At 45.2% G+C, this 15,931-nt stretch overlaps 1 protein-coding gene across 1 annotated transcript; it reads left to right on the forward strand.

Moving 5' to 3' along the window:
- Nucleotides 1-946: 946 nt before the first annotated feature.
- ercc6 (excision repair cross-complementation group 6) lies at nucleotides 947-14,563 on the forward strand. The gene is made up of 21 exons (XM_068741330.1): nucleotides 947-1,130; nucleotides 1,225-1,453; nucleotides 1,566-1,686; nucleotides 2,170-2,284; nucleotides 2,931-3,639; nucleotides 4,912-5,043; nucleotides 5,502-5,660; nucleotides 6,557-6,692; nucleotides 6,867-7,037; nucleotides 7,258-7,434; nucleotides 8,649-8,765; nucleotides 9,163-9,258; nucleotides 9,983-10,201; nucleotides 10,610-10,720; nucleotides 11,220-11,339; nucleotides 11,545-11,639; nucleotides 12,091-12,236; nucleotides 12,377-12,964; nucleotides 13,062-13,230; nucleotides 13,327-13,405; nucleotides 13,501-14,563. The coding sequence occupies exons 1-21, from the start codon at nucleotides 947-949 to the stop codon at nucleotides 13,939-13,941; spliced, it is 4,314 nt and encodes a 1,437-aa protein (XP_068597431.1). The 3' UTR covers nucleotides 13,942-14,563.
- The last annotated feature ends 1,368 nt before the right edge of the window (nucleotides 14,564-15,931 follow it).

The raw sequence follows: 15,931 nt of genomic DNA on the forward strand, positions 1-15,931 counted from the left end.
TTTTTTGCTAAATATTGTTTGCAGCGGTTGCGTATCAAAACCTTCTCCAGCCCATTGTGCAGGAGATGTTTCACTACATTCCTTCGCTGTTATCTCTTTGTGAAAGGCTGTTTCGTGGCGCCATCTAGAGAGCAAGAGTTCGTAACCAACGGGAGGCTCTTAACCAATAGTTCGATCAATGAAACAGTATCTAAGGATCCTACTAAAGCGAAGCTATAACCCGCCCTATTCTGTCTGTGATTGGCTTACTCTGGCACGTCCTCATAATACTATCCAATAATCAGCCAGCTGCGCTAGTCTTGACCAACGAAAATAGCCATGGTAAGAATATTAACCAATCAGAGAAGTAAAAAGGGGTATGAAACACCTTCGCCATAGTATTCAGCGGAAATGAGGCTACGTTGCACACTGGTGGTAAACTGTAGCATAATTCAAGTCAGTGACATTGTGTCAAAGCGCGGCTTGTAAGTATTTCCCGTCATTGTCACCCCAACCCTTGGTTTAATGTACCCATATTAACACACAATGAGAACATAGTAACTTTAAGTGGTTGTAGTTTTTAATTTGTATTTTTGCACTAATTTAAGGCGAACTGCTCTTTTAAAAGATAACCGGCTCACAGTTAGCTTAGCGGGTTAGTGGAGACCGTGAGCGATGGACGGCCGAGAGATTCCTCCGGGTTTGATGTGGGCATGTGGCGTTAACGCTTGCTGTACAACTATCAATATCAATTCGTACATTATCTGTTTAGAATGGTTAGTGTATCCGTCCACACTGTAATTAGCTTAATCAAGCTAGCATACAAGGTAGCAGAGCTTTAACATTCAACGTACCTTTTATATCTGTTATGAAATTATTAGAGAGGGGTTATTAGAGACATGAGCCCTTTAGATTTCACCATCTATTTCACATAATAACCCACTGACCCCCGAACAGCTGCATCGCTATGCCTGTGGAGGGTTCAGAGGAGCAGATGCCCCCCACCCTATCCAGCCCTGCTACCCCCGGAGGGACAGAGGAGGATGGAGCTGCAGGAGGATCAGCAATCTGCGCTTTGCCTGAAAACAGTCAGGGTTCAGAGGCTGCTGCAGCCTACCGCGCCACCACTGGTCCTGGGGAGGGCAACAGCGGTGAGCCATGTAATTACTCGCACCAAAAACGGAGCAGGCAGAACACGATGAATGGCTTTGAGTCTCCGTGTACGGTCATTGTGGTTCGTTACAGCTGGGAAGAAGTCCGGCGCCTTGCTTCACATCAACCGGCAGCGTATCCAAGCAGCATCCGCCAGTTCTGGAGCTGATGAACTTCAGGGTCTTGGCGTGGCTGTGTATGACCAGGATGTCCTTGAGCAAGGAGTCCTGCAACAAGTGGACGAAGCAATCCATGAGGCCGGTCAGGTTGCTGCTAAAGCCGAAGCCGAGAAGGAATACCAGTCTGTGCTTGACGATGTCAGGTAAAATACATTAGCTCTCATAATTGTAACTCTCCGCTTGTTCTCTATTGATGCGTTCCCTCCATGTCTGATGACATATTTGCATTTCTCCTCATTTTGTTGTGTGTTTCAGGTCTGTAACGACATCTCTGAAACATATCAACAAGATTATTGAGCAGCTGACTCCTTACGCTGCTTCCAGTAAAGATATTGGTAGAAAGATTGAATCTGTCAAAAGACAAAAAGAAAATAAGGTATGATATTTAATATGACAGACTTAAGATAAAGTTATTTGTTTGATATACAGACGTACTAGTTTAACAAAGGCTCGAAGTCACGACGGGCTTTCGGAAATGTAAAGGTAATTGCTCTTAAGACGAGCGGAATTCACTGGCAGCGGAGTTGTGAATGAGTACTTACATAAGTACAGTTTAAATGGCCTATACGTGTGCAAAAAGAAAAAAAAATTCTATTCATTAATTTTTTCATGTCCGCTCATGAGTGTTGCTGGAGCCGATCCCAGCTTTTCTATAAGCAACAGGCGGGGTTCACCCCAAAAGCATCGGCAGTGCCATGCAGGGTCCTTGACCACATAAAAATGTTGGCCAAGTTGTCGGTCAATGGGGGTTTTGTTTAACTCCGAAATCGTTTAGCGTTTGGTGGGGGCCGCCTGTATGTGATAACGTTACATATGCCATTGCATCGACTGTGATTTTCATAAAAACACTTAAATTCAGGAGAAACAGCTGAAGAAAGTCAAGGCCAAGCAGAAGAGGCTCCAGGCCTTCCTGGGAGGAGAGGACATCCAGCGGGTTGAAGCTGAGCATTTGGCAGATGAGGACGGAGAGGAAGGTAAGTCTTCACTTTGATCTTGTGATTCCTTTTTTAGTGCCTCACTAACAGAGAAAATAGGCTGCGTCTCATAAAGCAAAAGATTTAAAGAGATTTGACAGATGCAGTTGTCTTCTGTTCAATTTAATTGCACTGATTATAACACTTCATGAAGAAGAAGACTGTCGCCTGAAACCTTCAGTAGTGGTACTTTGTATGGATAGACCAGTTCAGTGGACTGGGTGAGGTGATTGATGGGGCACGCATGGTGCCACATGGTTGAACGACAGACTTTGGTCCTTGCATGGTGGCCGTCGCTTCAGGTCCAGCTTGGCCCTTTGCGTATATGCATCCCTCTCTCTCGCTGCCATTTCCTGTCAGATACTGTATCTGTCCCCAAAAAATATTGTCTAAAAAACATTTTAGGTTTGTGGTACGAGAGGTTTTGACCGCTATAAAATAATTTCTGTCACAATCACAGCGGCGATCAGTTTTGCCATGTAATCGGACACTTGTGCGGGTTTGCATTGAATGTCGGCAGTTGTGATTTAATTAAAACAATAATTAAAGTTTAAAGCATGCATTTCATTTCAACACACTCCTTTAACACAGATTGCTTATTATTGCAATTAACAAAAGGTATGTGTGTGTGTGTGTGCTCTTCCAGAAGCAGGGCCATCCACCCTGGGCAGCATGCTCATGCCATCTCAGGAAACTGAATGGGAGGAGCTTATACGGACAGGTCACATGACTCCTTTTGGAACACGAATCCCGCAGAAGGAGGTAAAGAAGGAGCCTCGAAAAGTGATGCTTGCTGAGAACTCGGCCTTTGACGAGTACTTGGCAGACCAGGCCAAACTGGCTACGGAGAGGAAGAGAGGTCCTCTTCTGAAGAAGAAAAGGAGCGCTGGAGTTAGTCCTGATGGCGGGGGGGAAACCAACAGGATTACGTCCTCTTCCAAGGATACAAAAATTAGGAAGCGCATGCACAAGCTCCAGATGACTGCTCTGAAGGCCCATCCTAAGGCTCGGCCCAAGGCAGAGCCACGGCCGCCAAAGCCAAGAAGGAAGCACAATGAGGAAGAGGAGGTGGACAGTGAAGGGTCAGAGTACCTCCCCAGTGATGAGGGTATAGATCCCGACCAAGAGGAAAGACGAGGAATGGAGGAGGGCTTTGGGGAGGAGGGTGAAGAGGAGTATGAGTTGAAATCATATCAAAGAAAAACTGAAGGGAAGAGGAGGAATAAAGTAAAGCCAAAGGAGGAGAGCGAGGATGACTACTGCCCTGATAGTTCAGATGAGGATGAAGACGAGAAGAGGAGAGACAAAAAAGGCAAAGATGACGGCGATGTGGAGTGCTACAAACAGCGAATAAGGTAAAACTTGTGCAGATTACAGATCATTGTTGTAAAGGTGTGATACGTTTTCTTCAGCCAGCATAATGGTATGTAGCTGACATGCTAACACCACACTGGGCTTTTAACTTGGCATCACATGTTGCTACGGCAGCGGTGTGAATGTGCTATTTCCGTTCCCTTTAGCTGTGGAGGAAGGCAGTGGTGCTCTGCTGGCTCCATAGTGCAGAGAGGAGCGTTAATCCCAGATGAGATTGGCAGCTGTTTCTTGACTAAGCAAATTCGCTGCCTGCTCTTCTTCTCTCGCTGCCCTCGTACTGGCCTAATTATCCTCCTGCACATGGTTTTACACACTCACTCGCTCTAATGCTCAAAATTAATGGAAGAGCAGCCCTAATGAGGTTTCATATTTATAACTGCCAAATAAATTGTGTTGGCACGTGTCCTCTTTCTTCACGGCAGTGACTGGATGTCAATCCGACAGCAGACAAATGGGCATGGATGGTAGGCCTGGCTTATCTGAGGAGTGATATTATTAGAGAGGGCGTAGATGTAGATGGGTGGGGGGTTGAAGAGGGGCGGCAAAGTGTAATTAACGGAACCAATGCTTAGTCTTGACTTAATTAGAGCGCGTGGTCTCCCAGGCCCAGCTAAAGGACCAGCTTCATGGCAGGGTGACAGGCCCCGGCCCAAATGAAGATGGATTCTTATCCTCTCCACCTCGCACCTTTCTGGGGAACTTGCACTGCTAATTGTCTGTATCAATCTTCATTTCCTTCGTGACGACTGTGCCTCTAACTGCCCTCTCTCCTGCACCATTAGAACTTCTCCTTTACATTTCCCTTTTTTGCTGTAGATATTCCACCACTCAAGGGAATCGCGCGCAAATCAAAACATTTGCTACCCGTACACCTGTGTAGGCAAGTCTTTAAATAAATCACGGCGTGTAAGTGGCGCAAATGGAGCACTCATCCAGCCGCCCACCTGTCCATTCTCTGTTATGTGTAGCTGGGCCCAGTGCGCATGGCGCTGCAGGGTTCACCCTGGACGGGTTCCCATTCGTTCACTGGCCTCATCAATATCAGTGGGAATCCAATGTGGAACAAATTTATACTGATATATTTGTAATATTTATCTTGGATCCTCAAATTATTTCAAGTTTTATTCCGTTTTAATATCAAAACTTTCAAATGAGTATGCTTGTTATTTAAATTTTCTGAACCTGAGGATTTAGCAGCAGCTCAGTGGAGGCGCTTGAGCTTCATGAGCAGCATGCACTTGTGTTCCGGCCAGGAGGTGGAAGCGGCAGCGTCTTCGGGAGAGGGAGGAGAGGAGAGAAAGAGGCGAGGAGCTCACCGATGACAGTGATGAAGAATTTGATGAGGGCTTCAAAGTGCCCGGTTTTCTCTGGAAGAAACTTTTTAAGTAGGTTCAGCATGAAACGCTCGGCATTATGTCAATATCAGAACAATTAGTCACGACTGTTTGACTGATAGCTGTAAAACAAGCAAATCCTTGTACTTTGACTGGAATTGATAACTCACCAAAGATTAGTTGATCCAGAGACCATAAACTTAATTGAATGTTACTATAGGTCACTGCTGACTTTCATGACTTCTGTTTTGAGACGAGCTGCCACTTTGAGTTAAGCTTGTTTGGTAAATGTAGGTTTGCCCAGCCTACCTCTAAATATGATTTCATCTATTGAGAAAGTCTTGTGTTCTGTTCCTCGAGCTGGTGGGTTTAAATAGTTTGTTGTAGTGTCTGCTGTACCATGACCTGAACCCTAATTTTGTTTGAAATACGGCGTGATGATTGGGTCACCTTGTCCAGACTCTACACCTGAATGTGAACGCATGCTTACCTGTTCATCACATGGTCAGGTACCAGCAGACTGGCGTACGGTGGTTGTGGGAACTTCACTGTCAGCAGGCAGGTGGCATCCTGGGAGATGAGATGGGGTTGGGGAAAACCATCCAGGTCATCTGTTTTTTGGCTGGACTGAGCTACAGCAAACTAAGGACCAGAGGATCCAACTACAGGTACACAGACACGCACACACAAACAAATTGTGGCCAGAGACTGTGTGTCTGTGTAGTATGAATATTTGATTAAGGGGATTTCTGCTTGAGAGTGTTCATCTGAATTATTAAACATGTTTCAATTATCAGACTCTTCACTGTCTTATTGCAGACATCAGAGGAAACGCTGACACTCTTTGTGCGTGTGTGTGTGCGTGTTTGTGTGTGTGTGTTGCACAACAATTGTACTGGAATAAATGCGTCTTTGTGATAATCTGAAATGGGCTTTGGACTCGGTGGGTGTGGAGCAAGTCTGGGACAACAGATCAGGCCTGGAAAACACGACAGCGGTGGTGGTAATCTGGTTTTACTGCACAAACAACACTCACGTTTAGGAAGAGCTTCCCTTCATGGTCGATACTCTGTCTGCTATAGACGCCCACAAATTGATTGCTTGCAAACTCAATTATGGCCAAGTATCAATAGCTTCCACCCGGCAGAGCCCAGCCCATTAGTGTGTCCTTTTTGTGTGTTTGTTGTGAGACAAAGCTCTTAGAAATGTTCCGAGGAGCTGAGGATGTGTCCACGCACCTCCTCCGATTCATTTGTAAGGTGCAGGTCGTGAATGGAACTCTGTCCAGGGATGATGCTTCTGCTTTATGAGACCTGGACAACCTGCTTCCTCTGTTTCCCTTTTGTCTGAAGGTGTCACACATTCATATGAAAGCAAAGAACGTTTCTTCCTTAATTGGGCAAAAGCCTCTATTTTCTATAGTTTGTAGAGGAAATGATGAAACGGTAATATTCTAATGACGACTTAGAAGCTATCCAGTTAAGTGAAATGAACACGGAGTTTCTTTGTTGCCCTTCTGAACTCGAGATTGAGGCTAAATGTGGCTGTTCTGTATTTGTTTTAGGTACGCAGGCTTGGGTCCGACCATCATTGTGTGTCCAGCTACAGTCATGCACCAGTGGGTGAAGGAGTTCCACACTTGGTGGCCTCCTTTCAGAGTGGCTGTTCTTCATGAAACCGGCTCTTTCACCAGCAAAAAGGTAACTGATGCTCTGTGTTGTCTTAATAATTCACTTAGAGCTTCCTACAGGGCATTTCTTTCCTCTGGGGGGCACTAGAGATCTGTTTATGTGGTCTTGAGGAGAAATTGAGAAGGTTAGGAAGCAAATGTAAAAGTTACAATTACAAAAACCTGTAATTGTTCTCTGTTGCAGGCAAAACTTATTCCAGAGATAGCAACATGTCATGGTGTCCTGATAACTTCATATTCAGCTGTGAGGAACATGCAAGACATGTTGCAGCGCTGGGATTGGCACTACATTATTTTGGATGAAGGCCATAAGATCAGGAATCCAAGTGCTGGAGTTACCACTGCCTGCAAACAGGTATTGTTTAAGACAAATGTTCGTATTCTCAGTGTAACATGATCACCTTTCACCTTGCCTATGCACATCTGAAAAAAGCAATGCAAGCCTTTCCATTTATCAGACATTTTACATTCCAGCTCACCATACGAGCTTAAGGGCTTACCTTTGAGAAACTCTATATCTGGTACGCCACGCCAATCATTTGAAATATACAATATAAATTCTCTGTTCTGTCTAGTTTCGCACTCCCCACAGGTTCATCTTGTCAGGATCTCCCATGCAGAACAATCTGAAGGAGTTGTGGTCTTTGTTTGACTTCGCCTTTCCCGGAAAGCTGGGTACTTTGCCTGTCTTCATGGAGCAGTTCTCCGTACCAATTACCATGGGAGGATACAGCAACGCTTCACCTGTACAGGTACCGCAATAAATCTGCTCCCAAACCCATTTCTGTATTGAACAATGGAGGTTAGATTAAATAGGTTCGTTTAGTTAGACGACTGCATGGTGTTTTTATTTCAAGTTGACAATTTTTTAAACTGGCCAAATGACTTTAAAATAATAGTATGATTAACAAAAGCCCGCTAGAAGTTGCATAACACGCATACAGGCGGTTATTCAGAAGGCCTGTCAGTAAACCTCTAACTGGAGCACTGGGTGGGACTGATGAAGAGTCAAAGTGTCAAAAACACCAGTCACACGCGTATCCTCGTCATTTCGGAACGTTTGATGGGAGCGAATCAGAATGAGAGACAGCGGTGCACTGAAGCCATTAAGTGTGGGATAATGTAGGCCCATGCAAAGGAACTTCACTCCATCCCTAGTGTGAGAGAGGGAGAGGCTAAAGTGAGCTAAATCGTGGCCCTTTGTCATTAGTGTTCAGTCGTTAATAACCCACTGACTGTATGGATTTAATTATTTAAGCTTGCTATTGATGCTTCTTCCGCTGTCGATAATAAAAACCTTTACTAATTATTAATGTTATTAAATGGTCAGAGAGGGCTAAGCTCGGCTGCCTTATCCTCTTTTGGTAGTTCTCGGCGCAGCAGAGCGGGTCCTCGATGTTCATGTGCACAAATGAACAGTTGGAGGAGCTGGGCGAGCGTGTGGATGCAGGATCCATTACTGAAGCATGCGTTTGCACCCCCACGTGAATCCACTCAGCAGCCTGTGCACAGATCCCTGGATCATCTACTGCCCTCCTCCTCTTTTCCACTCTGACCTCCAGTGAGGTTATTGTCACCTCCGGCCTCACGGAGAGTGCCTTTGATCCCTCGGTGGGTTCCTGTGGAGTTGATGTTTGAAACGGCTAACAGGCCTTTAGCACTTACTCGGAAGGGAGGTGTAGCAGCACATTTACAGGGGGCGCAGTGTTTCTCAAGCAATCTTTTGGAGCTGTCCCATAGTAGAAATAGTAATAGATGAAAGGAGAGGGCTCCCTCCCACGAGACCAGCAGCACTCTGAGCCGTGTTTGATGGCTGTGCACTGCTGGGAGGGAGGGCTAAAGAAGGGGCTATCAAGCATCGAGAGACGTCCAGGAGAGTGGGGTGTTGATGTTGACGTTCTCTACGCTGAGATGACATTGTGTTTCGTTTTGAAAATGGTCTGTGCTCAAATGCCGTTTTTTCCAGGTCCAGACGGCTTTTAAGTGCGCAAGTGTGCTGAGGGACACCATCAACCCTTACCTGCTCAGAAGAATGAAGGCAGACGTGAAAGACAACCTCTGCTTACCCGACAAAAATGAGCAGGTAGCCATCATACAGGAAGAAGACGTTTGACCCAGTATGTCCAAGTATTGAAATCATAACTGGGGAGGCGTTTCTCCGATTGGACGTGACTGTCTGTGTTGTGTCTAAGGAGTGTATTTGATGAATGGCCCTCGTCAGGTGAAGCAAACTAATAACGTCTTGGTAAAGTAAAAGGAGCAGGTATTCATTAAGGTGGGCAGTCCCTGGTCTGTCCTCGCGCCTGACGCTGGTTGACTCATTAAGTCAGTCCCTCAGGACTGCAGTGGCTCCAAAAAACAAGTTGCTTCCCACTAATTTCTCCACACACACACACACACCGCTCTTCATCAGGGGGCTTTAAAGCAGATTTTCACTGCTCATTACAGACTCTTGCACTGTTGTGTGTGTGTGTGTGTAGGTTCTCTTTTGCAGGTTAACAGACGACCAGCGGCAGGTGTATCAGAGCTTCATAGATTCCAAAGAGGTCTACCAGATCCTAAATGGGGACATGCAGGTCAGGCGTTCTTTCGCTGATCCCATTTCCTTTGTGCCGTTTTCATTTTTGCTCTTTGTGGTGCATTACAAGGACAAGGAGGGTAAAACTCTCAGTCAAGGAGAAGGCTTCCAAGAACCAGATTTTCCTCATTCATTATTTAACCTGCTAACTGATGAATATCAGCTGATAAATATCCCTCTCACTCACGGGCATTTGTGTGTGTCCCCTTTATGCCCTCTTTTACACTTAAGGAACAGAAAACTCAAAGTGGAATTGAAGCGTGTGAATTTAGTTAAACCCTTAATAGTTTGAATCCCGTATTCTGGAAGAGAGTCTCTTTAAAGACTTTCAGTTGGTCTTCTCACATTAGCCAAACCCCGGAGAATGAGTCACGACCATTTATCACCACTGACCAAATGGACGTGGTTGGAGGAGGCAGCGGTGACCACAGCTGATTGCATGCGCACGCGCGCACACACACACACGTGCACGCACGCACGCGCTTGCAGTCAGTGGTCACTCTCGGTCCATTAACCACCATTACTAATGCAGTGACCGTTGGGCCTTCATCAAGAAACGTGGCCTTTAATGTCTGTAAATAAATTATGTAGCTCATTCCTGCAGACTAAAGTAAATGCGTTTATTTGTTTAAAGGTGCGACACAGAAAAATGCAGAAGGTTTCTGTGTTGGTCAACAAAAGCGTCTATAGAATTCTTGTTCTCTTTGTTTTGTGCCGTCCAGGTGTTCTCGGGGTTGATAGCGCTGCGTAAGATCTGTAACCATCCGGACCTTTTCTCTGGGGGCCCCAGGATGTTGAGGGGAATCCCAGAGGACCAGCTAACTGAAGAGGAACAGTTTGGCTTTTGGAAACGCTCAGGAAAGCTTATAGTCGTGGAGTCGCTGCTGCGTCTCTGGTTCAAGCAAGGCCAGAGAGTCCTGTTCTTCACACAGTCGAGACAGGTGAAGGTCAGGTCGGCGTAGAATCCCTCTGCAGCGTTAGTCACTTTTCAAATCAAACATTATTACTTGTGAACGTTGTCTCTGCCTGTACAACCCCTGTGCTTGTAACATTGGGTTGGTGTGTGTGTGTGTGTGTGTGTGTGTGTGTGAGAGAGAGAGAGAGCGAGAGAGAGCGAGAGAGAGGGAGAGGGAGGGAGGACCCAGCTGTTGCAGTCAATATCAATGAGATTATACCTCAGAGAGAACCTGAGACCCTCCCTGTCGGTATCTCTGTCCATGTAATATTAATCTGTGCTAATCCTTTTAGAGCTAATCCAAACCTTACCCCCCCCCCCCTTTCCTGGCTCTGTTTATCATCTCATCTTCCTTTACTCACCATCTATCTGCCGTGTTCTCACCCTTTTCCAGATGCTGCGTATTCTTGAGGTATTTGTGAGGGAGAATAACTACTCGTATGTGAAAATGGACGGCACCACCACCATAGCTTCCCGACAGCCCCTCATCGCTCGCTACAACGAGGTAAGGATTAGTCCTCTCTAATGGCTCTGAGTGTTTCCCAGGAAAAGCTTGTCCTAAGGGACGCAATACGTCAGTGGGCCGTGCACACCCTGAGGTGGAAATGCTAATTGGTGACAACCTGTTCAAAGTGGGCGCGTCGTATGGTCTCAGTCAATGTACATCTCCAGAGTGAGTTATTCAAGATCAGTTCATAGGTTTTCATCAAATCCTTGGATCATCTTCAAAGGCATGGCAAAATTGACAACTAAGGATGTAATGTGTTGTTATTTCAATGTGAACACGGTGTATCTGAAATGACTACAGTTCACTGCAGATCGAATTAAATTGAAGAGGTGATTTAATTCAAGATTCCAGATCAGCCTTTCATATGATAATATGAGAAATGATTGGTCAACAATTAACTAGTAAGCTTTATTGATGAGATCGTATCCCAAAGTGACTATGAAAACGAATGTAAAACGAGTTTCATTAAACTGTGACATTTTCTCAATTTTGACAGGACGATTCCATTTTTATCTTCTTGTTGACGACTAGAGTCGGAGGTCTGGGAGTCAATCTGACTGGGGCCAACCGAGTCATCATCTATGACCCAGACTGGAACCCTAGCACAGACACACAGGTTAGACACACACACTGGAACCCGAGTACACACATACACACACACACACACACACACACACAATGATTCAAGTAAAACCAAATTTATCAAGTGTGTCGTTATTTTTATGCAACTTGAAATCTACCTTTCCCAAAAACAAACCATGACATTGTGCTCCAGATCATTTATTGTGATCACATATGTAAACATTTTGCACCGCTCGTAGGCACGGGAGCGGGCGTGGAGGATAGGTCAGAAGCAGCAGGTGACGATCTACCGGCTGCTGACTGCAGGGACCATTGAGGAGAAAATCTACCACAGGTCACACTGCGGCTTTACGTTATGATGTTTGACTGCTAGCAATGCCTTCGGACTGATATTCAAATCTCGTCTTTGCAGTTTAGTTGTCTTTCCGTTGGCTTCGCGTGTCCATGAATGTTGGTAATAACATGACTAATTGCTCACATCACTGCTGTATTAATACTTGCACTCTCCCAGTTCTCAGTAATTGAAAAGCTTTCCTACATTATTAAATGGCCAATCTAGGACCTCTAAACTGTTGCTCTGTTTGGTTTGTGTCTGTAAAGTGCTTTAAAAAAGCAAGTTGGAAGAACGGCAGGGACTCTATTTTGGTACCGACAGTAGTGCGGTTAACTAATTTTCTCATCCATCAGCCAAAGTACTCTGTGGTGACAGATGAATGGCGTTGCCTGCTGAAGTAAACTAGTAACTCACAAGAACCTAATTCTGTATTTATTCCGTTGCAATTCAGGCAAATCTTCAAGCAGTTTCTTACCAATCGTGTTCTGAAGGATCCCAAACAAAGACGATTCTTCAAATCTAACGACATCTACGAGCTCTTCACCCTGTCTGACCCTGATGCCGCTCACGGGACGGAGACCAGTGCCATATTTGCAGGTCTGTGGATTTTACTTGTCTGTTTTAGTTTAAAAAAAAAAAATTAGCGTGCAGTTGTTGTATTTATTTAAAATCCCCCCGAAAAAAAAACAATTCACAGACTTCACCCAATAAGTTTTGTTTCTTTCTTTCTCATGCAGGCACAGGGTCTGATGTCAAGGCACCCAAGAAAACTGAGAGGCCAAGATCATCACACGCATTTAATCATGGCGGCCATGTGTATAGAAACTCCCCAGACTGCAATGAGGCTGGTGCAGACAGTAGACACTCCTCAAACCTTCCTGCAGTAAGAGAGGGACTCAATTCTTACAGTAAAAACCCTCAGGATAAATTAAATATCCCGATAGACTGTCAAAGCACCAAACAAAATTGTGCTGATATAGAGTCAGATATTTTAGCAACTACACAACTAACAGGACAAAATAATAGAGACTGGGATTCGGACAAACTAGTATTCAAAAGCCCAAAGTCATCCAGCTGTCGCCAGCACAGAGACAAGTCTCTCCCGACGCGTCCCCGGAAACACCGGGAAAAGAGAAAGCACTGCAACTCATCTGACCCAGACAAACACAGACATAAGAAACGCAAGCACACCCAGGATGCTCGTTTTGAAGGCCGCCGCATCTCTCACCTGGTGAAAAGAAGGACTCACAGCAAAGAAGACCACGAGCCAGGCGATCAGAAAAAATCAGACGATTACGTTTTGGCAAAGCTCTTCCGGAAATCTGGTAATTATTTTGCGCACGAAACTCACCAGCCTTACCAAATGTTTATTTTCTCAGTACGCTGAATTTATTTATTCTTCTCTTTCTTCATCTTCCTCAGGCATTCACAGTGTGATGCAACATGACACCATCATGGAGTCCTCCAACCCTGACTACGTTCTTGTGGAGGCAGAAGCCACCAGGGTGGCCAAAGATGCCCTGAAAGCTCTGAAGATTTCCCGCCAGCAGTGCAGGCTGCCCTACAACAGAGCCCCTCCTCCACCTGCAAGGTACGCGCTCTCACTCTCACACAGTGTGCTTCCTGAGAGCTTTACTTCCCTCACTTAAAACAAACGTCTCAATGGTTCCCTTGATTGCACTATCAGGAAGCGCTTCGGACAAAAGAAGAATTCTCTCCTGGTCGCGCCTCCTGTTCAGTCTGTCCCCACCCCGAGCAAATGCAAGGTAACTGCTGTGCTCCGGTGACGAAGAAAGGCGGCGTGGTTACAGGTCTTCTGTATTTGTGTTGACGTGCGGCTTCTTTTTTTTTTGTCTTTTAGGATGCTGCTATTATAAAGAAATCTGTGTCAAAGAAGCCTGGCTCAAGAGCTCATTTCAGTGGGGAGGGGCTGGAAAGTGAGTCAGACTCGGCCCCACTGTCCTCCTCCGCCCTGTTGGCGAAGATGAAAGTCCGTAATTACCTCAGTCTTCCCTCCAGCCAAAGAGATGAAGCAGAGGAAACGGACGAGACCCAAGGAACGAGCTCCTCCCCACCTCCAAACGCCGAGCATGATGAGCTGCTGGTGGATTTGCGCAACTTCATAGCCTTCCAGGCCAACGTGGACGGACAGGCCGCCACTGGAGAAGTGCTGGAGTACTTCAAACCAAGGCTGACTGAACAGCAGGCGCCTGTGTTCAGGGAGCTGCTCAGGAGCATCTGTGACTTCCGCAGGATGCCAGGGGAGGAGGGAACGTGGAGACTGAAGGAACACTTCCGCTGAGCGAAGCACGGACTGGACTCGCACAGCCGACTTTTATCAGCCATGCTTATCGGGATTCTTTGTGTTGCTTTGTTTTTTGTTTTTTTTTAAATATAGATGTTTGTCTGACAAATGCATCACACTTTATCACACTCAAAATGGGTAATCTAATAATACCGCTGTTTGTTACAAACAGTTATTTCCCTGTACAATAGACACCTGGTTGAGACACTAAACTCATGAGATTGTCAGTTAAGGTTTTGACAGTCCGCTGCCGTTGAATCAGTTAAATTTATGCTTCTGATTTTTTAATACGCTTAAATTCACATAACCTGTGCTTGTGTGAAGGCTATTACTGCGTTTCCGTGAGTAATTATTTACTTGAATATGTTTGTTCTCAACTTATGCTCCTCAACAGTGTAATTTGGGTCACGTTCTCAGAACATCTCCTTTAAGGTCGGGGATTATTTTTCACATTGTAAACCGAATCGCCATTGACAGGTAGATTTTGTAATGCTGACTGTTCTTAGACTGTGTGTAATTGTTGAAGATGTATTTAAATGATCTACCTCCAATTATTTGTGAATTATCGGCCACATTTAATGTTGCCACTTTTTCCATGTACAGTATTGTATTTAATAAACCTTTGTAATTGTTTCACATTTGGTTATTTTAGATTCAGCGTACACCAGATTATGTTCAACTATAGAGAGTTGATACTAGAGAGTTTGAAATCCTGCAAACTGAGGTTAAAATGATGTGCCAACCAAAATAACTGATAAATATGGATCTTTAAATGTGACCTCATTTAAGACTCCCAGACATTAGTTTTACTTGAGCGCTGTCCGAGGTCCTGAATTCTGGTCGCTGCAGCTGACAGGCGAAATCATGAAGTGAGATCACGGTTAACTTGTCAATTTGTTTCTATAACCAACGGAGATGAGTGTAATTGAATCGAGACACTTAAACAACCATCAGGATGGAGCGGAAAGGCGCTGCCGGGAAGCGGATTCGCACTGCGGGCCTTCATCTTGTCAGAGTTGTCTACGCCAAATATTGAGATAAAGTTATCAACCGTTATTTGATTTCAATTTTCTCCACGCACCTCGCCGAGGTCATAATAACAACTTTATTTTCAGTGGTGCATAAATTAATTACGCGCATTTAATAACTAAAATATCATTATATTCCCCCTTTAATAACATAAACGCTGCACGCCAGGGAAACCCTTAATAGCGCGGGGCCCTGTAACTGGCCATTATCCGCCTGTAATGATATTACAGAACCAATTACGCGCCATTAGAAGGGATTTTCTGCACTTTATGTGGTTTACTCCAATCCCGCACTCCTCTTCTAAATTTCAGCTGCTTCTCGAAGCCTCATTTTGCCTCCACCTCAGAGACGCATGGCGTCTGCGCTCTGCCGTCCCAGATGCGCTTTAAAACTAATTGAAAGGGTCCCGCAGCAGATCATTTATCTGAGGAAGCGAAATAAATCGCGGGACCCCTTGCTGTGAACAAAATCAAAAATTTGGCCTTGTGAGTGCTCAACGTGCGCAAGCCCTTGTAAAGCGGAGCCCCTAACGCACCCTGACGAGCAATTAACCCGCCCGACAGTCAATCTAAAACCCAAAAGCAGTCATCCTCCTTTTTTTAATATATGAAAGAACCAAATAAAAAAGTGCAGCGGGTATGTGTGCATGTTTATGGTTAGGGAATATGCCTGACTCTGGAATAACAATCACTTGTGATGATTTTTTTTTTTTTGGCACCAGAGAAGAGCTGCCGTTTGCCACCCTGGGTATCTCTCTCTCCTCCCTGTCTCTCTCTCTCCATCTCTCTTTTTCTATCTCTATCTCTCACACAAGCACATTTCTCTGGGAGTGTCCAGATGTCTCTATAACTGTCTACGGAGTGCATGTTAAGGCTTTCGGCTATAGTGTCGCAGAATCTCACGCCTAATTGGTCCTAATCGGATTAACACGGCTTTGTCTCGCTCACCCCCCAACCTC

This window comes from Brachionichthys hirsutus, chromosome 7 (assembly GCF_040956055.1).
Source record: "Brachionichthys hirsutus isolate HB-005 chromosome 7, CSIRO-AGI_Bhir_v1, whole genome shotgun sequence".
NCBI lineage: Eukaryota > Metazoa > Chordata > Actinopteri > Lophiiformes > Brachionichthyidae > Brachionichthys > Brachionichthys hirsutus.

Coding starts and splice junctions, on each gene's coding strand:
- ercc6 (XM_068741330.1), top strand. CDS start 947: ATGCCTGTGGAGGGTTCAGAGGAGCAGATGCCCCCCACCCTATCCAGC. Junction 1,687..2,169: donor AAAGACAAAAAGAAAATAAG/GTATGATATTTA, acceptor ACTTAAATTCAG/GAGAAACAGCTGAAGAAAGT. Junction 3,640..4,911: donor TGCTACAAACAGCGAATAAG/GTAAAACTTGTG, acceptor TGTTCCGGCCAG/GAGGTGGAAGCGGCAGCGTC.